At 44.7% G+C, this 23,995-nt stretch overlaps 1 protein-coding gene across 2 annotated transcripts in view; it reads right to left on the bottom strand.

Annotated features, from left to right (window-relative positions):
• Positions 1 to 6,381: 6,381 nt before the first annotated feature.
• Positions 6,382 to 23,995, bottom strand: part of Lhcgr (luteinizing hormone/choriogonadotropin receptor) — a 55,611-nt gene continuing 37,997 nt past the window's right edge. The window contains exons 7-11 of one of the 2 annotated variants that reach the window (XM_059248476.1): positions 22,956 to 23,024; positions 19,713 to 19,787; positions 17,551 to 17,736; positions 14,368 to 14,448; positions 6,382 to 8,173 (exon numbers count right to left, since the gene is read on the bottom strand). In XM_059248476.1, coding sequence (XP_059104459.1) covers positions 7,021 to 8,173; positions 14,368 to 14,448; positions 17,551 to 17,736; positions 19,713 to 19,787; positions 22,956 to 23,024 — 1,564 coding nt within the window. In that variant the 3' untranslated portion in view covers positions 6,382 to 7,020. The remainder of the gene's footprint in view (positions 8,174 to 14,367; positions 14,449 to 17,550; positions 17,737 to 19,712; positions 19,788 to 22,955; positions 23,025 to 23,995) is intronic. The other variant, XM_059248477.1, reaches the window with a different exon arrangement.

Raw genomic sequence — 23,995 nt, 5'->3', positions numbered from 1 at the left:
AATTTGGTCTGGTTCAGGCTTGCATGGGTCAGCAATGGTCATATATATACATATGTCACATCTGCCGTGTTTTCTCATGTGTACTGCTGTGCCCGGAAAATAATCTCCTGGCAGCCATCCATCACCTTTGGCTCTTACAGGCTTTCTGCCTCCTCATCCACAATGACCCCTCATCCTCAGGAGGATGGGGTATGTATGGATGCCCCATTTGTGGCTAAACATTCTGCAGTCTACTGTTCTCTGCACCATGACCCACTGTGGGTCTCTGTGTTAGTTGCTGCCTATTGTAAATAGAAGCTTCTCTGATGAAGATTGAGAAATGGTTATCTATGAGCATAATGATATGTTTGTTTATTTAGTACTATGTTCATTTAGCAAAATAATAGTAAGTTCTCTCCTAGAACTATCACCTGTTGACCAATGTCGACCTATAGGTTCTTTGCCCTAGTAATGGTTCCAGGTATGGGTTTCCACGTGTGGAGTAGCCTCAAATCCAACCAGAAAGTAGTTTTTTCCTCCCGTGACATCTGTGCCACTGTAGTGCCACAGAGCAGGTTTTGCCAGGTTGGGTGTTGTAGTTCTCAGGCTTCACATCTGGGAAGGTTGATGATGACTTTTCTCCTCCAGTAGTGAGAATGGCGCCTTCCATCACTGAAAGCCAGCCAGTAGTTGAAGCTTCCAGGCAAGTATCAGCTTGATAGAAACGTTCTACGTCTCACGTGTGTGGTGTCTTTAGTAATAGGGTCTTCCTGTCATGTTCTGGACGGTAGCCAAGAATTTAGACAACAATCTGTAATGCTTGGAGGCCTGTGGGCCCTTACTGGCCAATGACTCCAAAAGAGGTCATCCATTCCTGACACTGGGCTTTTATTTATTGGTGTATGGTGTCTAGTAGGGGCAACTGTTACTCCGTTATAGGGGAACTGTATTTAGACTCTTTGTATATGTGTGTATGTATATATTTTAGGGAGCTTCTGTAGTAGTACCCTTGCACATGACTTTTTCAAAAGGTAGTTAGTGCTATCTATCCCTTCTGGCACTCTCTCCCTTTTCCTGCCTTCTCATCTCCAACTCTAATCCTCCCCATTCCATTATTTCCTTCTAAATCTTTATACTTCACATTCAAGGTAAGTATTTGTTACTGCACCTTGTAGTAATTATATTACTGTACCATAATATAAGTTTTTAAGTCCATAAACATTACCTTAATAAATGTCACATGCCATTTTACTGATGGAGGAACTGTCCCTTGCGAGGCTAGAGTTCACTGTGTTACACACATCTGTGAGAGTAGCATGTGTCCTAATTCTGCGCCAGCACACTTTGAGGACTTCACAAACCTCCTCCTACTCACGTCTCATAGTGCCGTTAAATGTTCTTTCTGCTTCTCTGCAAGCCAAGATCTTGTTGAAATTGCACAGAATTAGTCTCTTAGGGACCGAGTACCTGACCTTCCCTGGTCCTCTTCTTTTGTTCTATTTGATGTGCAGAACATCTCAGTAGGTGCTGAAGATGTGCAAACAGTTCCTTTGTACAGCACAGACTTCACTGGGTTTCTAACATTAACTGACACCCTGGTGTTATCTAAGTTCTATGGGGGAACTAGTAAGTTTGGAGCAAATAGCAACAGCTAGTTATGGTAAAAAGCAGGGAATTTAGCTGAGGACTTCATTGTCATTCATACTCTAACAGGTTAATGTTATACTGTTGTCCACACAAATGTTCTCTAAGTCAACTGGGAACACCGTGATTTATAACTAGAAACCTAAACTGCAAGCAGAAAGCCTATAGTATAACTCATAGGGAAATTATTAATTGAAAAGGCAGCAACCCCTATTGTTTCAGGAATAGCGCATCTCAAGACCCCAGTGCATGCTTGAAATCTCAGACAGTAGCAAACCCTGCATGTGCCACGCCTTTGTCTGCGTGTGCTTTGTGCCGCGGAGCACAAGGGTTACTGTGTTGTTCTGTCGTGGAACCTTCTTTGCATCACCACTGTTGGACTCTGTCCTGACGGTAAGTGAAGCGAAGGTTATTTGAATGTGATATCGTGGCAGAGAAACTGATAACCGAGGTGGCTGCTAAACAACCCACAGCACAGTGGGAATATGCCAGACAGAACCATGATCCAGTCCTCATGTGACTGACCGTGATGGTATGAGATTTTATACGACCATGCAGGAAAGTGATCCATCAGAAATGTGTCAATTGCTGATTTCTGGAGTTCCCCATCAAATATTTTCAGGCTGGTTGACTGTGGCTAATTGATCACCCATTTTTGAAGGGAAAACTATTTTTGTGTATATGAATATGTGTATGCGTATGCATGTACAGGTGTGTGTGAGTGCATGTGCCTGAATGTGGAGACCAGAGGTCAACATTGGGTATCTTCCTTGGTCACTCTTACCTTAATTTTTGAGACAAGGTCTCTCCTGTGGGAGACCTGCTCCCACCTTTCCCTGGGTACTCTTGAGGAGAGAGGGATAAGAAAATATCAGGTGGAAAGAGAGACCTAGTTGTCAAGAAGAAAGACAGAAACACAGGATAGCTTCAGGAGGACCTGGATCAAAATTCACCGGCCCAGAACTTTATTCAAAAGGGCTTTTCATAAAAATGCCAAGGGGCAAGGCAGAAGACTTAGATACAGCCAAGTGTAGACCCTTCCAAACATGGTAACCACGCCAGTGGTCAAATCATCCCCGTTCTGCAGCCCTGCTGGGTAAAGCAAGCTCAGCTCCCCTGACCCTGGGTAATCTGGGCTTCCATGCTCTCCTCCAGCCTGGAGCTCAATGAGTCTGCTAGACTGGCTGACCAAGGAGCTCCAGAAGTCTGTGTCTGTCCACATCTCCTCATCAGTGCTGGGTTGCAGATACACACGACTGCTCTCTGTTTCAGTGTGGGTGCTGAGGTCCTGAACTCAGGTCCTCTGGCTTGTGTGACAAGCATTTCATCAACGGAGCCAGCTCCTCAGCCCAGAAAAAGTGATTTCTTATATGAGCCCACTTATTGAAATACTTTATGAGAAAGATCCTTAATTTATACTTAGAATTAATAGGTTAAGAAAAGTAAAGCCAAGCCCTTTATAACAAGTGTAGTAAGCCGAGAACAAAATACCAATGTCTTTTAAAGTTATGTTTATAAGTTTAGATGGTTTATTCCAGACAGCTTAATCCTTTTAAGTCATTTTGCAATTCACTCCTGACAATATCTAACAGTAAAAAAATACAAGAGATACAAAATTATTGAGTGTCCGACTGATTATGATTTAGCCATGGGGGCCTGTACAGATATAACACACATTCTAGACATGTCATACATGAAATACTTAACAAAGGCAGTTTTATATTTTAGTTACGAAAATGAACCAGTTTGGAAAATGAGGTTGTTAAATGAAAGTAGTTTATCTTCCTAAAATAGGTAAAATAAAGAGGGACTCGTGTAGGTAATTAATACTCCAGTGTGGGGAGACAGAAAAAGTGATATAGAAGAATGCTCATGAAGTCTGTAGGAGATGGAGAGATGGCTCAGCGGTTCAGAGCGCTGGTGGCTCTTCCTGAGGATCAGGGTTTGATTCCCAGCACCCACACGTTGCTCAGAGCTATCTGTAACTACAGTTCCAAGGGATCTGACGCCCCCTTCTGGCCTCTGTGGGTACCAGACACGCATGTAGTACACATGTGGCACACGGACATTCATGTAGGCTAAAGAAGTCTGCAGAGAAAGACTATTGTGGGTTACATATTTATTATGTCCCTTGTTTTACACAGAGGAGGTGTCTTAACTGTAATGCTTTAGGGAAGGAATAGATCAAAGAGCGTTTGTTGAAGTAGGTAAACCAGCAGTTTGGACTCCAAAGGCAGCAGAAAGAGGACAAGGGATACATTACTCTGATGTATGAGTGGCATAGGTTTTAGCACGGAGGTGGAAGAGAATGGCTGAGGGAAGAGTAACTGGGTCAGTTTGTTTCATGAAGAAAATAACAGAAAGGATGAGCAGATCTGAGGACAGAGTCCATATTCTCCGAGTGTTAGCCTACGAGTGGGCATGTATACTTTCTAGCTGCTCATGAGTTGATTGGGAATTCTATGCAGGCACATAATGAGATGAAATAGGATTTCAGGAGGGTTTGTCAGTGATGTGTATGATGGAGAGGACTTGGAAAAGACTGGGTGTGAATACAAATTAGGTAGCTATGGCATAGTCCAGAAGTAAGTGGAGGAATGTCCTGGGATGTACACATGGTACTAGGGATATAAAGTAAAGACCTGGGTTGGGGGACAATTAAAATATAGATCTTATGGGTGGGAGGATATGGGAACAAGGGAGACAGCAAACTGTGACTTCATTTATTAAACCTTAAGTTATAATGTAGAAAATAAAGATCATTATCTGGGTAAGAGGTCACGAATTGCTTTCAGAGCATACTGTGAGTTCTCTAGTCACAAACTATTTGAATGTGTGCTGGCTTAAGAGCTGATTTACAAGGATGGGTCTGAATCTTCAATCTTCTTATTTTACTTTTTTTTTCTTACTAAGTTGTTTTATTCCTGGGATTTATGAATCAGAAAGAATAATCAAGTAGTTACATAGTAGCATGATGAGTTAGTATTCTGCTGTATCACTGAGACAGACTCTAGAATGAGCTCCAGAGAGCTCCATCTGAACCAAGTGATTCGTTATGGAGCAGAAAAGTCATCAATGTGAAAAAACACAGAAGATTTTTTTTTAACGCTTATAATCTTTGAATCATTTTCCATAATGACCTAAGAACTAAGAGCAAACTGAATGTGTAGAGTCTAGTTATGGCTAGACATTTATTTAATACAATGCTCAAGATATCCACCAGCAGGAGGATTCTATGGTAGAATATTAACCAGCAATGAAAAGGAATAAACAGATTCAAGCAATTAAGCAAAAACATTATACTGAGTCCCAGAAGCCTTGTGACAAAGCGTATGTGTTATATAACTGCACGTATGGCGTCTAGGACAGGAAACACTAATGTGTGGGAACAGAGATGTGGCCATTAGCACCTCTGTGACAGGTCTGAGCAGCTCTCTAGTGGTAACTAATGTGCTAAATCTTGACAGAAGCTTGGGTCACACCGGTGCATGCAATTCTCAAAACTCAAGTGGCACACTTAAGATTTGTCCATTTCTCTGCATGTAAATTATACCTAAGATGTAAATAAATACTGAATTACACTCTGGTGAATAAGAGTGCTAAGGTTCATGTACGTGGGGTTGTACAGTATATACTTTTGTGTAAGGCTGATGTCTGCAAATTACTTCAAAATATCAAATATAAGACACATTAGTGGACAGATAAATAACAGATAATTACATAGTAGTGTAAGAAAGCCATTATAGTAAATATTGCTGACTGTAAATGGTGGTGGTATATGATGTTCACTAATAGTTCCTTCAACATTTCTATACATTTGAATGTTCATGATACAATATTGGGGAAATTTTAAGGAACTTTGAATGTATATGAACTGTTAGGTAACAAAACCTTTTTATCCAGTTTTTATTTGTTTGTCCATCCATGAACGTATCTTATTTTTTGGTGTATTTCAAGTCAAAGTAACTCTTGGAAAACCATGATTACCAATATGGGAATCATTAAGAGGCTAGGATTTGGGAGAGTTTTGAGACTGAATCCGCTTATAGTGAATCTCTTCCTAGTTTTCAGTCCTTTTAAAAATGATAATCGGTTTTTCTCGCATGTAAGATGAATGGCATCTGCTCCATAGAGTTTTATGAAAATTGGTGAAATTGCATAATAAAAAATAGAAAAAATACGCTGGGCGTTGGTGGCGCACGCCTTTAATCCCAGCACTTGGGAGGCAGAGGCAGGTGGATCTCTGTGAGTTCGAGGCCAGCCTGATCTACAGAGCAAGATCCAGGAAAGGTGCCAAAGCTACACAGAGAAACCCTGTCTCAAAAAAACAAACAAAAAAAAAATAATAAAATAATAAAACCAAGATGTTGGGTGTATAATGAACTTTTGATAAAAAAAGTCGAAGCAGCAAACAGAAGTGCTGCAATCAGACCTTTCAGTTGTCCTAAATGTAAGTCTTAAAACTTATATTTTATAGTAAGAAAAAAATGTTTCTAACAAATATAAGATATATTTTTCAGTAAACTGCAAAGGATGGAAATAATGTAAGTTAATCATTTTCAATATTTAAGTATCTTATTTTGCTTAGAAAGTCAAAGGCTCTCGAAATACATTTCCTTGCAGATTTAGTCACTTCAACTGGGCACACTGATTGTGTATCATTTCCAAGATCCCGAGGGAAGAGATGAGGAAGCTGAGTGGGCTGAGATGGTTTCCTGCCCACCAGGTGTTCATGATCTGCAAGCCAGACAGGTATGCAGAAATGAGCCGTCAGACAGCAAGTTAAGTGAATGGAACGTAAAGAGGAAACGGAAGTCTCCAGAACAGAGCTGTCTTGTGGAATTCCCTACAACAATGAAAACAGTTTGCATCTGTACTGTGCAGTACTAGTCACATACGTGAAGCACTTGGAACGTGGCTAAGAAACTTTTATTTACCGTGTAAGGCTCATGGCTACCGCACTGCCCAGCACATCTATGAATGTGTTTATCAAACTATTTGAGGACAGGACCACTTAAAATTTCCAGTCTGTTATAAACTAATACTTTGGAGATTACAACAAAAATTACAAGATTGAAGTAAAAAAGACCAAAGATGTGCAAAAATGACACCTTAGGTTTTCTTAATATTCGATTCAACACACAAAATTACTCTGTCTAAATTATTATAAAAGTTTCTAAACACGCCTGAAATTTATGTCGTCAAGTTTCAGAGGGCAGTTCTGATTGCCTAGTTCCAATGACCACTGGTCACGGGCCGCCCTCTGAACCAAGTGCATTTCTCCTAAAGTGCCTAAGAATAAATATTTTTCTAAGATGCATTATCTTAAAGTGACTAATTCAGGTAGACTTTTTTCTTTTACATATTTAAGTACAATTCAATAGTGCAGTTACTAAATTAGCATTCTTGGTGACAGGTCTTGTCTGGGACAGCAGAATGTTGACAGTGCACTGTGGACAACTTCAGGGCAGCTTGGGAAGACTTTCTAGATCCTGGGAAGCTATTTTTGCAGTTGGAGGTATATGCAGAAAATTCCTTCCTTCTGTAAAGTTCAGCCCGGTGTTTACAGCAGCCAAATTTGCTCAGCAGCAGAAAGAAATCTCTTTGAAATGCCTTCGTGAAAATTGCATACAGAAATGGATTGGCACAAGAATTGACAGGATAAAAAAGGACCAGTAAAACTTTCGAGTTGGTGACAGTGATAAGGGGCACTTTGAAGGCAGCTGAGATGGCAAAAAAAGAGATCGGTGCCATGCACATAAAGTCCGTGAAGATGAGGATGGCCATCTTCTTGGCAATCTTCGTATCCTTGTTAGTAGCCACCAGCTCTGGATTTTGAACTGCAAAGTAAATCCTAATGTAGCAAGCACAGATGATGATGAAGGCCACCACATTGAGGATCAAGACGGATAATATGTAGACTTGTGAGAGCGTAGATTCCACATCCATGGGGAGGCAGATGCTGACCTTCCTGTAATTGCTGACACCCACGAGGGGCAGCGCGGCAATCAGCGTAGAAAAGAGCCACCCTCCCAGCATAATTGGGATGGCATGTCTCAGTCGCAGCTTCTGGTCCAGCTGGACAGCGTAGGTGATGGTGTGCCACCGTTCTAGAGTGATGACTGTAAGGGTGTAGACAGAAAGCTCGCTTGCGAACACCGTGAAGAAGCCAGCGGCGCCGCAGCCGCTCCCGGTCTGCCATTCTATGGCGTGGTTGTAGTACTGGCCTTTGGTCTGGGAGTCCACCGAGGCAATGAGCAGCAGATAGAGGCCCATGCAAAAGTCTGCGAAGGAGAGATTGCACATGAGGAAGCGGGGCACTGTCAGTTTGTAACGGCTTGTCAGGAGGATGAAGAGGACGGTCAGGTTGCCAACGATGGCTAGGATATTAATCAGCCAAATCAGGACCCTCAGGAAGGCATAGCCCATGATATCTTCACAGGGATTAAAAGCATCTGGTTCTGGAATGCATTGGAGTGTCTTGGGTGTGCAGAAGCCGTAATCGTAGTCCCAGCCACTCAGTTCGCTCTCCTCAAAAATGGCGGAATAACTGTAAGACAAACAATGGCTTGAAGGAAACATAAGAGGTTTCCTAGACTTTTGAGTATTAAAAGAAATTCAAGAATCATCCTTAGTGGGCTTTTAGAGCCTAAGAAGCAAAAGAAAACAAATCCATCACGGCCTTAGCCTTACATTTACTTGTTAAATTATCTCATTTGATGGAATTCTTTCAAAAGAAAATGAAAAGCCATCTAGACTTTATAATATGTATCTATTTAACATGCTGATGCAAAGACTTAATGAAGCTGTTTACAAGGGATGATTTTCTTTAGAAAACAAGTTAGAGACATAATATATACATGCTAAATTTAAAAGAATCCTTTCTTGGCATTTTCTTATCTATTTATCTCATTTAGTTGCTAACCAAATTGCTAGCAAGCTGTTTGCAGTAGCACACAGTGGGATTGGAAGACTTGTAGCATTAAGAGTCATCAGCTACTGGGGACTTGTTTGCATTGAAGTCCCTGGTTAATCCAGTGTTCCAAAGGGGAACTAGAAAACAACAGCAGATTACTAGAAATTTAGGACTAGGGGAAGAAGAGCACAGACAAACAGTAAGAAGGATGAAGTCCAGCACTCCTTAGGGTGTGAGTCTATTGCTAATGAAGTGCCCCAACCCCGCTGAGATTCTCTTTAGGATATAAGCCTGTTGCTGGTGATGCATCCCAGAGATTCCTGGGCTACATCTACACTCTCTCAAAGGGGCACTTCTATTGATTTTTTTTTCTTGACACCTTTATTCAGTTTTAGCTCTTTCCATTCCAGCCTCCTGGAATGGCCTTTCCTAAACAGAAGTCTGAATTCTACTTATCTAACTCAGCCCTTCTCCATGTCCTCATCATCTACGGGATAAAATTCACACTCCTTTTGTTGAGCCTCAAGGCTTCTGCCTGCTTCTGGAAATGTTCTTTCTTTTCATCATCTCTCTGGAAAATTCTCCCTCATCGTGAGAGACAAATTCTTCAAGGAAGGCATTCTTGGTCCTGTTCTCCAAAGAGTTTATTATCCTCCCTTTCTGCTAGAGTTGCACTTAGTTATCAAAACATATTGCCAATAAGTAATGATGTGTGTTTACCTTGTTTAATATTCTCTTAGGTTTTTGAGATAGGATCCCATGTAGCCTAGGCTGGCCTTAAACTTGCTATATAGCTAAGGCTGGCCTTAAACTCTTGATCTTACCTCCCAAGTGTTGGATTATAGGTATGCACCATCGTTCTTGGCTTTCTCTTAATTTTGGTGTGTGTGTGTGTGTGTGTGTGTGTGTGTGTGTGTGTGTGTATGTGTGTGTGTAGGGCAGAGGAGAATCGTGGATGCCATTCCTCCGGCAACTGTTCACCTTTGTTTTTTGAGATGGGGCCTGGAACTTACAAGCAGGCTAGGCTGGCTGGCCTGTCTCTGACTCTCCAGCACTACGAGCTTACATGACCACATTTGGCTGTTTTTCTTCTTTCTATTTCAAAATGTGGGTTCAGGGAATCAAGCTCGGATAGCTTGTAAGACAAGGACTTAGCCGGGTGGTGGTGGCGCACGCCTTTAATCCCAGCACTCGGGAGGCAGAGCCAGGTGGATCTCTGTGAGTTCGAGGCCAGCCTGGACTACCAAGTGAGTGCCAGGAAAGGCGCAAAGCTACAGAGAAACCCTGTCTCGAAAAACCAAAAAAAAAAAAAAAAAAAAAAAAAAAAGACAAGGACTTTACCAAGATCAAGAGCTTACTTCTGAAGTCATGGTGTCTAGCAGAGTTTTGGTTCCATTCAATAAATTTTTTGTGGAGAGAATAAATCTAGACTAGGAAACCCTGGTTCTGGAAGGAATTAATAGGGTGTAAGAACCTTGAGCATGTATTTGATAATGCATGTGGGCTCCGTGAGTTTTGACTTTTTTCATAAGCTGCTAATTTTGGGAGTTGGAGAAATGGGTGTAATTTTCTGCAAAGACCATTGCAAGTATGTATTTCACCTTAGGGTCTCTCTCGTTAAAAGTATCTTTCCCTCACTAGGAAGGATGAGGCTAGCTTTCTCAATACTGGCCAGTTTTCAAAGTACTAGAAGGTGCTATGTAGGCTGAGAGGAAAAAATAAGTCATCTGTGTACCCTGTGATGTACAGTAATGACCTGTGTGGAAAGATAAACCCATGGATGCAACAGTGGTTCAAATGTTAGAGGGGTAACAAACCTCTGATTGAATTTAAGGTCTACTCTATAAGAGGAAATACAAGCCAGTACTGTAAATCTGGCTAGGAGCTTATGATTGTGGGGCTTACAGGCCACGGGGGTGATCCTACTATTAGTATTTTTCTAAGTGGACACAGTGTCAAACTGTCCTTTAAATTCAATCTCCTTTTGTATGTAAAATGAATAAAAAATTTCTAATAAAAGAATTCAATCTCCTTGCCCATAGATTAATGCAGCTCTCAGTCTCCATTCACGAAGTTGCTTTGTGCTATGAATGGTGATTAATGCAGAAACTTACTATTGGTCAAAGGTCAGAGACTAAGGGTTAGTGGAGTGCTTAGCCACAAAATAGACATCTATCCACCCCCAACCCCAAGACTCAGAAGCCATCATGGAAGAGGGGGTGGAAAGATTTTATGAGGCAGAGCTTGCAGAGGACCAGGATGAGCAGCGAGTGTCTTCTGGATCTTGCAGGATGGCTACCCTTCTGAACTCACAGCAGCTGTGGTTGCCTGGATAAGATCTGCACAAGATCAAGGCAGTTAGCAATCCTGTATGGAGTGGCGAGAAGCACATAAGCCCAGACTCCTGAGGATCTATTCAGTTACCAGCTTCTGGGGAAGGGAGAGTCAGTGTTCTTTAAGAGTGCAGCTCCTGGTAGGCCAATCATGCCTCCAGTGAACAGCCCCACACCTATGAGAGTGTGGACAGCACATACTGGACTTAGTAAGTTATTAAAAAAAGAAGAAAAGGGCATGAGAGAGGTGAGGAGATGGGAGATTGATGTAGGAAGATTTCAGGGGAGCAGTAGGTGTGAAAAGAATTAATTAAAATATATTTTTTAAAGTATCTTTCCCAGCTGGGCGGTGGTGGTGCACAACTTTAATCCCAGCACTCGGGAGGCAGAGGCAGGTGGATCTCTGTGAGTTCGAGGCCAGCCTGGTCTACAGAGTGAGTTCCAGGAAAGGCGCAAAGCTACACAGAGAAACCCTGTCTCAGAAAAAAAAAAAAAAGTATCTTTCCCCATTCTCAAAACCTTCATGAATTAGGTACAACTTCAAGTTGTACCTAATTCACTTAGTTGATGAGAATATATCTGAGGCCTTCAGTACTGGAGGGAATATGTAGATTTTTTTTTTAAAAGACATGAAAATGTAGAGACAGGGAAGGGTTGTGGCCACACAAAGGACGGCAAGGGAACCTTATCTGTTTTATTATTAAATAACTTTAAAGCAACACACTTAGTTTTTACATCATAGACATCAATATAACTACATCCTGTTAGTTTTCCAGGAGAAGATGGTTATAACGAATTATTAAGGATTCTTCTTAATACTGGTGCTTAGAAATCATCTGATTGAATTCCTTATATTGTTAGAAAGGAAACCAAGATTAAATAAGGTGGGGATATGCTGAGGTCCTTTGTGGGGACAGTGTCAGGATTTGGCCCTCACATCCTAAGCTTCGAGATCTTGATCATCTTTCAGTCAGTGGTTTCCAAAGTGTGGTCAGGTGGATCATTGTCTATCGGAACCACCAGGGGGCTTGTTTAAAATGTGGATCAAAATCTAGAGGCACAGAGCCCAGGAGTCTACACTCCAAGCAGGTTCTGTAGCTGCCTCCTACAAAATAGTAGCTCAAAACTGCATAAAAAATATTCCAACCATTGTTGTCTTGATTTCTTTTACTCTCCCCTATCAAATCACCACTGCTGTTTGAGGTGCTAATTTAAAACTTGTAAGGATTCTGAACACATGTAAGTAAGGGGTCCTGCATGTCCCTCCCTCCTCCTTCCTAACTCCTCCCTCCTTGGTCTTTTTGCCCTACCAGGCATGTATCTGGCAGATTTTCTCCTGAGCTGGCTCCCTAGGGCCGTGTCACTCCTACTAACAAGGCAGGTTCTGGTGGTTATGTCAGGGAGTGTGAATGGACTCAGGGGCTTAGGAATCTTGGCTTAGGAGGCAGAAGCAGTGAGTGCTCCAGCAACAACCGAGAGCGAATGAGGAAATACGGGGATTTGAGGAGGGTAGTGGGGTCAGCCACAGTGGTGAGAACACTAGGTTTTCTTGGGAAGAACAGCTAAGGCTCAGGGGATGGCTTTAGAAGGACTTTCTGGTGGAGCTTTCTTTGCCTTTAGCAAAAAAGAGCTGCCCGGGGCTGGTGACAGAGCTCAGCTGGTAAGGGCTCACCTAGTGGGCATGGGACCCTGGAGTCAGTACCCAGCACCAAAGAGACTGGATAGGAGAGCGCATGCCTGGAATCCCAGAACATGGGGATCAGGTAATTTTCGATTACATTGTTTGAGGCCAACCCCAGGCTATGTGAATCCCTATGTTTAAAAAATAAACGTTTCCATGGGGAGCAATGCAACTTCGATTGTGTATTAACTTCAGGTGGTTTGAAGAGTGTGAGCTACACTTTGGAGCCTTGTCCCAAAGCAGCATTACCATAGTAAACTGAAAGATGATGCTCGTTTGGGAAAGGCCTGGACAGGGTGGCTGGCGGTTGCCGAGGGTGGGTTGAGTCTGTCCCCATAACCACTCGTGGTACCACAACAGAATGTAATTAGAAATGGTTTTCTGTTTCTGAGTATAAAGCCCCATGGCTGCAAAAGTATCCTGTGGAAGGAGACTGGGACACAAGGAGGGAAGCATGAGGAAAGGAATATTATAGGCTAGATAGTGGGGACTCAAAGGAAAGAAAGGGAGAGGTGACAGGCTGGCGTCCATCCTGCATGATGCTGCGACAATGCCCTTCACTCTGGTTCTGAAAGTCAAGTCTCATTTCCATCACTCCCCATTGAGAAGGAAAGATGTCCCAGAAAGCATAAGTGTTGTCCAAAACCATTGTCCTCGAAAAGGTACATGTCAAACTCAGTGCTTCAAGAACATTACCGCCAAGGGTCACATCCACCTTTGAGATGACCTCAGGTCCGACCTCCCCATCACACTGAGATTGCCCCCACCGTACTCTGAGATTGGTAGGAAGGGGACATGAGGAAGTAGGAGAGATTTGCAGAGTGTCTCAGAAGGACATCTGGTTTTGTAGTCCTCCAGGGCACATGGGGGGAATGATAATAAATGTGGCTTAGGGACATGGGGGCTTGTCTTCTGAGGCATGCTCTTTTACAACTGAAGGTAAGTGAAATGCCAGGGCAGTCAGCATTTAAAGCAGGAAAAATGTTAGAATCAGTCAGTAGAATAGACATGTAGCTGCCATCTAGTGCATGGTAATGATGACATTAAGATTAATGTTAAGGGGGCTGGGGAGATGGCGCCGTCAGTAAAATGCTTGCTCCTCAAGCATGAGGACCTGAGCTGATCCCTAGAATCCTTGTAAAAAACCCCAGGACTGGGACAGTGGAGACGAGAGGGTCCCTGCAGCTCACGGCCAGTCAGCTTAGCCTAACTGGTGAGCTCTAGGTCTCAGGGAGAGACCCTGTCTCGAAAACACAAAGTGGATGGCTCCTGAGAAATGACATCCAAGGTGCCCTCTGGCCTCCCATGGAAGCACATGTATGTGCATCGACACAAACAGGAACACACATCATGAAAGAATGATACCACACTCAGGGCCACAGGGGTCTGTCTTTGAAGGGAAGTACCTGCCTTTAGAAGCTGTGTCTGCAATCAGTTTGCTTTTGTGGAATACGAGTGGTGACAGTCACTTCAGATGAAGCCCTTATTTAGAGTAGCCCTTAGTGACACCCAGATGTCTGAAATAATCTGCAGCTTCATATACATTAATGCATACAGTAACAACTTCATTACACTCTTAAAAGAGACCTTTTCATTTAATTTGGCTTCTTTAAAAAAAAAAAACAGCTAAGATAACACGTACAACTCGCTGCCGCTTGCAAAGAAAAAATATTCCCCTTTTAAACTCTAGAAAAACACCTTGCAAACATCCACTCACCAAGACTTTTATCAAAAGAAAATCGCCGCCGCCAATAACAATAAGGTGCCCACTGAACAAGATGCGGCTTCCCGAGCATCTGCACGCGAATACTTACAGCGTTTCATTATTTGGTTTCTTTACTGCGCTTTCACATTGTTTGGAAAAGTTTTCAAAAATGGAAAATGAAAAATTCTGTCTGAAAGAGAAGAGGTAGAAAAAAAAAAAAGAAAAGAAAAGAAAAACAAGCCGTTGAGCATTTGATCCTTGGACCCGATCATGTCTATTTATGTCTTACTCATCCACATTCTTTACCTAGCCCACCCTCAGTGTGTTCTGCACCATTGTCCTGACTGAAATGCTTCCTGAGGAGAGAGGAAAGCCCCCTGCATTGTCCTTAGCCTGTCTCCAGCTTAGAGAAAATGCTTCTGAATGCTAAGTGTTTTGTGTAGGCTCGGGAGGGAGGGGGAACCCACGTAAATTTGTGGTATTGAATCATGGGTTTTTCAGTGCTTATAAAAAGCTCCCTTTTGTGGCATATTCAAGCATCCTCCTCACCAACTCTTCTCCCTCCCATTGGCCTTGATTAACTACTTGGCATTCATGGCTTTGAATTGTAACTGGAAGTCTTCCTGTCAGGATTCTGTGGGGCTGGGTGTGCCCGTTGTGTATTTTAGGCCTTTAGCTTTTGATATTCCCTTCTCTTCTGTCTTCCCTCTGGGCAGTTTGGCTTAGGAAAAGGGGAACATGATAAGGAGATAGAAGAAGTGGTACTTAGGGACGAGGCCTAAGGGAGGTTCAAAAATAAGGGATGAGGGTATGGGAGCTGCTGTGAGTGCCTCAGTCTTCCTTGAGGAGGATGAGAGATGGGGTGGCCCGAAGTGGACATTTCTCTGTGCTCTTATTATCCAGCATCGAGGAAACAAGTCCTCGTAGGAACAATTGTGTATAAATGTAGAAAGATGGGGCATGATGTCAGAACGATTTAACCCAATGGCCTTTCAAAGACTAATCATCTTGTTATTCTATGTACTATTATAAGTTTACAAACTTGGACAGAGTTTCTCCAACCATGTGTGAGTGTGTAGTGGGGTAGTTCTGGCTCAGTATTTGACAGAGATCCTGTAGGTAAGTAGACAAGTCCAGAGTCAACAGGAACTTGGCCTTCAAATGATAATACTGCATGATAGCCATTCTGTCTTCACAGTTAACCAAGAACGTCTTAGAGAGCTCTGCCCAGGCAGCACATGCATCACCTACAGGGAGCCTTAGTTTACACCCAAATCCCACAGACCCAACTTCAACTCTCCATCTTCACCGGCCTGTAAGGCTTTGGGGTTTATAGTCACAGAAGTACCTGTGAATTAGTGGAAGTTTCCAAGCTCAGTCAGGACAGCCTGTGATTGATGGCATTCACACCAAGCTCAGATAGTCATAATTCCATAACCCTTTTTCTACCTAGAGGTAGTCTTTTTCGCCTTCCGGAACAAAAAGGTCTTGAACTGAACAGTCACAGGTCAGTAATTTGAGGAGTGTAAGTAGGTGACCAGCCCAGCCCTCTCCTCAGCATCATCCCTGTCTGCTGACTCTCTCCTCAACTCGTCACCTTCGGCCCCTCCTTCATTCTGCGGCCCTACTGAGAGTTCCTAAAAGCAAATTTGCATATTCTCATTTTGACACCCTGAAGCTCCTCATCCTCTCCCTACCTAGGGCTGATACTCAAAGCCCACCATGATGGCCCACCACTCCCTGGGCTGCTTCTCCTGACTCATCTTCCTCTACGTGCCTACATCTTCCTGTGCTGGATTTTTGAATGTCACTCATCTTCTAGTGTCTTTTGCCCCACGCCTTCGCACGAGTCAGTCCGTCTTGGCATGCTTTCCCCAAGCCTTCCCTACAAGGCTTCCCTTAGGAAGTCTCCCACGAGCCCTAGACACACCCCCACAGTCCTGGAACATCCTGCCCCCCTTCTCTGTTCTGTTACAACATCCGCTAACACAAGAGTTTCTACTCTTTTATGTTGCCTGTCCACTCTGTGAGGGCGGAGATGACTCTGCATCTTTTTATCTTCAAACCTGGTACACTGGAACATGGCTGCTGCTCAATTTAAGTCCTCTGAAGCTCAGTTAATGGTGTGGAGCTTGAGCCAGGCATGATGGCACACGCCTTTAACCCCAGCACCCTGGAGGCGTAGGCAAGGGGATCTCTGTGAGTTCGATGCCAGCCTGGTCTACGTAGTGAGCTCCAAGACAGCTAGAGCTACACAGAGTGAGATCCTCACCACCACCCACCCCTCCCCAAGTGGTGTAGATCTTTACACATAGCAAATGTTTTTGCCTTCTCCATTGCCTCAAATCTTTAGGGAGAACCGAGTCTACGTACTCAAGGCACAAAAATACAGGCTAGTTGATCAGCTATAGAAAGGTTAATTCCAAACAAAGCCAGCAGCAGCCTGGTGTCGCTCCTGCAGGGCTTTATCTAATTAATTGATTGAGCACATCTCTGCAGGCTGCAGTAGTGACTCTTCAGAGCACTGGTTTTTCCCCACTGGGAGCTGTGACCCAAGAGTGGGTTAGGAAAACAACAGAACACATCAAGGCTTGCGGTGAAAACAAACAAGCCTGAGACAGAGGAGTCACAGAGCAGGAAGTGTCACATGCCTACATCACCCATTTAAAAAGCTGGCCCTTGGCTTTTTCTTTCATACATGTGACACTTACTGGGTCGCGATGCGGAATGACGCCTCTGGGCAAAATGAAATCCTGCCCCCTTCACTCCTCACCCCACCCCACCCCACCCCCACGCCCAGCCTCGAGTGCAGTGAAGCAGTCAGACGCCCCCTGCTGGCCACACAGCAGCCAGTAGCTCCTGCCCCTTTGGATTGCTCCCGAGCCAATCTGTGGGAGCAAGGTGTCTGTTCAGAAGTGGACTTTGCTTTCCGCGGGAGACAAATAGTTAAGAAACCAAACCAAACCCCAAACAAAACCAGGTAGTACTCTGACAATTTTAAATTCAAGATTAATTGGGTAAGTGATGTTTTCTGCTAAGAATTAGAACAGGCTGGTTTTGGTTTGTGTTTTGACACTGGGTGTTTCTATGGCTGCAGAAGTGCTTTAACTGTTTGGCAGTTGCTCAGGATGAGGGGCAGCTCATTTTCTTCCTGTCTGTCTAAAAGCCACTCCATGGCTGCAGAGTTGGCCGGGAGAGCAGCCCGTACAGGACAGGGCGCTGTGGGCCACGGGGCTGGATGTGGGTCTCAGCTTCTCCACAGCCGGTGCATCCGCCCTAGCTTTTCACTTACTCTCTCTTTGGCAAATTCCTGAAGGCACAGCAATGGCTGGGGTAAGTCAGCGTGGCAACCAGGAGGCTGGTGAACTTTTCTCTGGAGGGCAGTGTCCTCAGCGCGTAGGATGACGTAGCGATGAGGGTCTGAATGGACTCCAGCCCGTGGCTCGGCAGGGCCTGCAATTTGGTGGAAGAAATATCCCTGAACCGCAAAGGAGAGAAAGGCCTTTTATCGACTGATTTTACACATTTCATTCAGCAGTCCTCCTCTCGGGGCTGAGCGATCCTTTCCTCCATTTTGCTTTTCCTTTAAATCTCCATTTCAGTTACTCTCATCATGATCTGCCTTCCATGTTCTGGGATTTTCATCTCGGGGGCGACCCACTGTTGTATTCGAGGTTGCGTGTGACGCCTTGGACCTTCCATAAGGCCACTAGAATTTCTCTCTGCTCTCTCCTGATTCCTCTCTACCTCTGACTCCCTCCTCTCCACCTCCTTCTGTCTACCCTCCACCCCTTCCTCCCTCCTGTCCTCTCCCAATTTTACGAAAACCAGCTGCTTGCTTTCTAAGGTAAGCAGGCACCTAGGTGACACCAGCTTTTGTGTTCTGCCCTAGGGGGAGATACTCAGAGCTTTGATGCCTCGGTCTTTGATTGATCAGGCGCTGCAGGGGAGGTTTTCATAACGTGCAGGCGGACCACCCTTATTAAGAGCTGCATGTGGCATTGGCCATCATCCACCCGGGAAGCAGAGCACATGCGCTCGCTCTAATAACCAGTTGGATGTGTCTATCCACAGCAAGCAAACACCACGCCAAGCTAGCACAACTTCGGACCTTTAAACAAAGCTCCTTGGCTTTACTAGACTCGAGGCAAAAAAATCTAAGAAAAATGTACAAAATTTCAGGAAGAGGGCATCGGTGGGAGTTTTAGTTTTAAAGTCCTGCTCGTATTCTAAGTGGCTAACGCCCAAACCTTTCTGGGCAGCACATCCTCTTCAGCAGTCTGAAGTGAGGTGAGGCTCAGGCCCAGCACAAGGAGGGGTCAGAGTTATGGTGGGAAGGGTGAGTGTGAGGGGGTGGGTACAGGGTACGCGGTCCAGGTTCCTGAGGGACCCCGGAGGCAAGGGCTCTAAGACCCCTTCCTGCTTCTGTGTACCTGCTGGCTTAGGAAGCCAGTGCTCTGTTTTGCTGTAGAGTCTTATGGATAGTTAGTGATCAGGTTCGAGACTCTCCTCAGGCGTGGAGGAGGTTGTTGTTGTTTACTTTTTTGAATGGCCGCATTTAAAATTTAGTGCCTCACGTGGCCAGGGAAGCCAGCAGCCCTAGAATGGAACCTACTATTGTGATTTTGAGAAACGGTCACGTTATTAAACTGCCTTCTAAGAGGGGGTGGTTTCACCCACAGCCCTGAGGTTCTCTCCGCCTTGGTTGGAGAAGCTCTTCTTTGAACGAGCCCTTGAAGCGAACCCCTGCTCATGGAAGGTTGAAGGCTCACACCTTGCACTGTTGTAGGAAGAACCCGCCTGCAGCATCTCAGCCACGGCTAGCCGAGAGCTGGGGGTGGACCAGGTCAGAATGGAGTCTCTGAGTGGGTTCCAGGTGGGGGGCCACCCGCGAGTCCACACCCTGTTTGACATTACTGGTTGAATTATGGTCCCTCAAATTTACATGTTTAAGTCTTTTTATTTTTTATTTTTTATTTATTTATTTATTTATTTATTTATTTATTTATTTATTTATTTATTTATTTTGCTAGGAGTTAGTAATATCTTATTTGGATACAGGCTTTTTACCGAGATCAAATGAGGCCATGATGGTAAGCTATAATCCACTATGCCTATATCCTAATAAAATGGGGGAAATTAAATAAACAGAGAAGCTAGACACTCAAACACACAGCAATAGCAACAACACATGGAGACTGGAGTTATTCTGTACAACCAGAGGGGCCCTCAGCAGATGAGAGAGAGGTGAGTACAATCTTCCCTCAGAGGCACCAAACCTACTGCTACCCCTCTCTACAGATATGGAGCTTCGTCACAGGCAGTGACCCGTTTGGTCCTTTTCAGCTGTAGATGCTGGCAGCCTGCACGCTGCCGCTGCCTGTCATGTGACTGGCCGCTACACAGGGTTGTTAGGGTGCACTGTGTGGGGAGGGGAGGCTGCACTGTACTTACAGGATGCTGGGCCCTGTGGCTCCCTGGAAGGCTCTGCTGTGCATCTTCTCCAGGTAGATGTTTTCTTTTAGCTCCCTGTGTGGAAAGACGGCTTCCTTAGTCACGTTTGCCCTTCACATCAACCTCCACAGCTACACACATGCTTAAACTGGGCTGGGTGCATGGTGTGGTGGGGCAGAAGAGAAAAGGGAGGGGGTAGACCACGGGAAGGAAACCGCGAGTCCTCAGTGACATTGTGAGATTGCAGGTGTCTGTGTTTGGTGTCACTTGTTTGTCCACCCCCCCCCCCCTCACTTGGTGGAACCCTTTGTCCTGGGACTTAATGGATTCAGCCCCTCCTGTTGGATTTGTAAGAACTCGCCACCAGGCAGCTGGCGGAGGATTAAAATGCTTCTCCGCAAGTCCAAGGCTGCTGGGTGAAAGTGCAGCCTGAGCCTTATCATTCTGAGTTGCTGCGACCTTGGAGGCCTCAGACTTTGTTAAAAGCCACATGCCGAACAAGAGTAAGGCTCCTTCCAAGTGGTTCTTTTCATAATGTTGTCTGATTCCTTGGAGATGTACGTTTCCAGTGGGTGTGTACCAGGAGTGATGGCAGCCTATGCCGAGGTGGCTGAAGTCCTAAAGGACTTCCAGCCCCATCTCTCTTGGGAAGACCCTGGCATCTCTACCTCAGCCTTGCCCTGCGCCTCCCGCCTCCGTCCTTTCTGCTAAAGGAGGAACATTCTTGCTTTGACCCTCACATTCCAAAAGTTCTGATATCTGCCAATCTGAACACATCTCATCTGTGAGCCATCTCAGGCTGGCTCCTGCCTGGGACACAGCTCTACCTTTGCCTGTTCACATCAGCCTGGCTCAAAGCCTGCACCCCGATGCCCTGTGCTCTGTAACACCTTCTCCTGCCTCTGAAGTCCTGGAGGACTTGCTTGCACTCAGGGCAAGCTCACCACACTGCCTTCTGCTTGAGTTAGGAGTTAGGTACAGTTCGCACACCATTTGGACCTGCCGTTTTCTGTGCTGTGAATCTCTGTGGGTAAACCCTTCAGCACACAGCTTTCTCGCCTTCTCCTCTGGAAGATAGTTCAGCCCCTTCAGTAGAGCTGTGGTTTGTTGAGTGAATAATGGAATGAGACATCTGAGAGTGGACCAGAGAGGTTGCCATGCTTCTGACCTAATCTTGGGGTGCTTGCTAATGAATTTCATGCAACTGTCAAGTCAACAAGACAATGTGCAAATCCCCTCCGTGAGGACAATGCTTATACAACTCCCACTTCTTCAGTACTTGGCAGGATCTAGACCCTAAGCTGAGTGCATAAAAATCTTTATTCACCCATTCACATGAATCATGGAATAAACTTAATCAAGGAGCACTTACTGAGTACCAGGCCCTGTACCAAGCACTAAGGGTGCAAAGTAGACCCGTTCATTTTGTTGGGCCAATCCTCACAGTCTTCTGGCACCTTTGCTTTATTAATGAGGACACTGTGGGCAGTGTTAACTTGTTCAAGGTGACACAAGTTGATACATAGTGGGCTGGAGTTCAGAGCCAGCTATAGTGACCCGGAGGCCTCCCCTAAGCTGTGAAACTCTACAGCATGGTATCAGCACAGCAAGCTCCTTGGTTTAAGATCCGTAGTTAAAATTATTAGCATATTATGTAGACCAAAGCTACTTCACCTCCGACCTTGACATATCAGGGTTGCTGGGAGCTTGGTAAACGTGCAAATTCTCAGTGCTTTTGAGATCCGCCAAGGCAAAGCCAGTAGAGGCGGGCCTCAGGAGTCTGCCTTAACAATCCTGAGGTGATTCTTCATGCGTTTGTGAATCATGCTTCACACAATTTTATAAAAATTTTTTGTTACATTTATTTATTCACTTTTCTATTTATCTATCTATCATCCATTCATTCACCTATTATCTATCTATCTATCTATCTATCTATCTATCTATCTATCTATCTATCATCCATTCACCTATTATCTATCTATCTATCTATCTATCCGTTTTCCACTCATTCACCTATTTTCTATCTATCTATCTATCTATCTATCTATCTATCTATCTATCTATCATCCATTCACCTATTATCTATCTATCTATCTATCTATCTATCCGTTTTCCACTCATTCACCTATTTTCTATCTATCTATCTATCTATCTATCTATCTATCTATCTATCTATCCATCTATCTGTCTATCATCCATTCATTCACCTATTATCTGTCTATCTATCTATCTATCTATCTATCTATCTATCTATCTATCTATCTACCTATCTATCTACTTATCAATATGTGAGAGAAAACACGGCCATGCTGCGGGGTGTGTGTGTGTGTGTGTGTGTGTGTGTGTGTGTGTGTGTGTGTAGGTCAGAGGACAACTTTGGGGAGTCAGTTCTCTCCATCAGGTAGTCAGGCTTGGGGACAAGCCTCTTCACACTCCGTGCTACTTCACTGACTACTAACTCATTTATTTTCAAAGCCTTGCTGTTTGTTTTCCTTAACTTTATCTTCAGTTTAGCTTTTCAGGTGCTCGTAGGTTTTGCTGTTCATGACTATTGAGCTTCATCCTACATTGTGATGGACCACACATCCCCACCAACGTGTAAACTTACCACCATTCCTGAGGATGGCCATGGGGAGGGGCGGTGGAGAGCAATGAAGGGAGCCATCCTTAGGATGAGTCCCCTGAGTCAGAGGCTGTTACAGGGGTGGGGGTGGGGGGCCACGGCAGGCAGGGTGCTGGACTGAAGTGGGGAAGAAGCAGAGCTCCCTCTCCTGTGGAGAGCAGGAGGGAGGTGGGCAAGTGAAGCCGCTGTGGCTGATTAGGCTGCTAAATGGTGTCACCCCATTTCCCTGCAGTGGGGTCTGGGGAAAAGTCTCTTTCTGAAATATTCCTCCTCTACCACACCATCAACCTATACAAGGAAGCTAGAGAGGGGAGCGGCGAGATGTGGGGAGCGGCGAGATGGAGGGAGCGGCGAGATGGAAGAGGCACAAAGTCGAGTGCTGAATATTTCAGCAAACTGTCAACTTCGATGCATGGAAGCTGTTTCTGTCTTTGAAATCAGGGTGCTCTGGGGTTTCCAGCCAGCCGGTTGCCTAGTAACCCTCGTGCAACTCGGAGGACTAGCCACTTGAAAGTTTATTTTTGCCCTGACTTAGTTGCTGAAGATTGAATGTGATCTGGTAGCCAGAGTAATACTTCATTTTTATTCATGAGCCGGGGAAATAAGCATATACTTACAGCGAGATTAGCGTCGTCCCATTGAATGCATGGCTTTGTACTTCTTCAAATCCATTTCCATACAGTTTGCTGGAGGAGGGAGGAGAGAGGGTTTAGGGATGGGAAGGAGCTGACAGAGCGCAGTTTGGAAGCAGACGCCTTCCCTCCTGTGACATTTACTGCTAAGATAACCACTGGCATTCAGAACAGCTAGCTGGGTCTCCACCGTTCTGGACTCTGGAGGCGCGTGGGGTGAAGCTCTTCTTTCTACTCTGGTTTTCTTCTCCTCCCCCCATCACCACTACCAATTCATAAAACATTTACTAGGTGCCGGGTACTTGACCAGCCCTGGCATGCCATCTTCTCATTTGCTTCTTGTGGCTGTTGCTTCCGTTATAGTGATAAGAAAGGCAAGCGTTGGTGCGGTTGGGAGCAGGGGCAGAGCTGGGATTCAAGGCTGAGATGCCAGACTGGCTCAGAAAGCCTCTGTGGATCCCTGGGTGCTGTGGGCTGTGGGGACTGTTGAGCAAAGCTCTGGGACCGAGTTACCTGCTCTTTATTTCTTTGTGTGTGTGTTCTCATGTTTTTTTTTTTTTAATTTTTTTTTTTATGCCAAAGCTGGCTCCATAGCCCCAAAGATCTAAATGTCTACAAACAGTTCTTTAAGCCCCAATAGTGGGTAGTGAAATCAATGTAGTTGAGTGCGACCAGCATTTAAAAAAGTGGAATGGGGTAGAGCAAGGGAAAAGTGTTGGAGTGCATTATGAGCAGATAGGGTATGGATGTTTATCAAATTTTGTTCCACCATTATATACGGTATCTATAAAATACCCCCCATACATGCAAGACACATACATGCACACAGTCATACATACACACACCTGCCCAGACTGAGAACTAACAGGCCCCAGCTTCCAGCCACTCTGGAAGTGCCAGAGCCAGAAAGGAGCCCAAGAAGGTTTACTTAGAACCCCTTCACCTACAAGGAAGGAAGGACATGGGCTCAGACAAGGCGGGTGATGAGGACCGTACCAGAGAACACTGCTTGAGGCTTCTTTCAG

The sequence above is a fragment of the Peromyscus eremicus genome, chromosome 22, assembly GCF_949786415.1.
Source record: "Peromyscus eremicus chromosome 22, PerEre_H2_v1, whole genome shotgun sequence".
NCBI classification, from domain to species: domain Eukaryota; kingdom Metazoa; phylum Chordata; class Mammalia; order Rodentia; family Cricetidae; genus Peromyscus; species Peromyscus eremicus.
The sequence above is the reverse complement of the archived record's forward strand: the minus strand, read 5'-3'. Positions and strand labels throughout refer to the sequence as shown.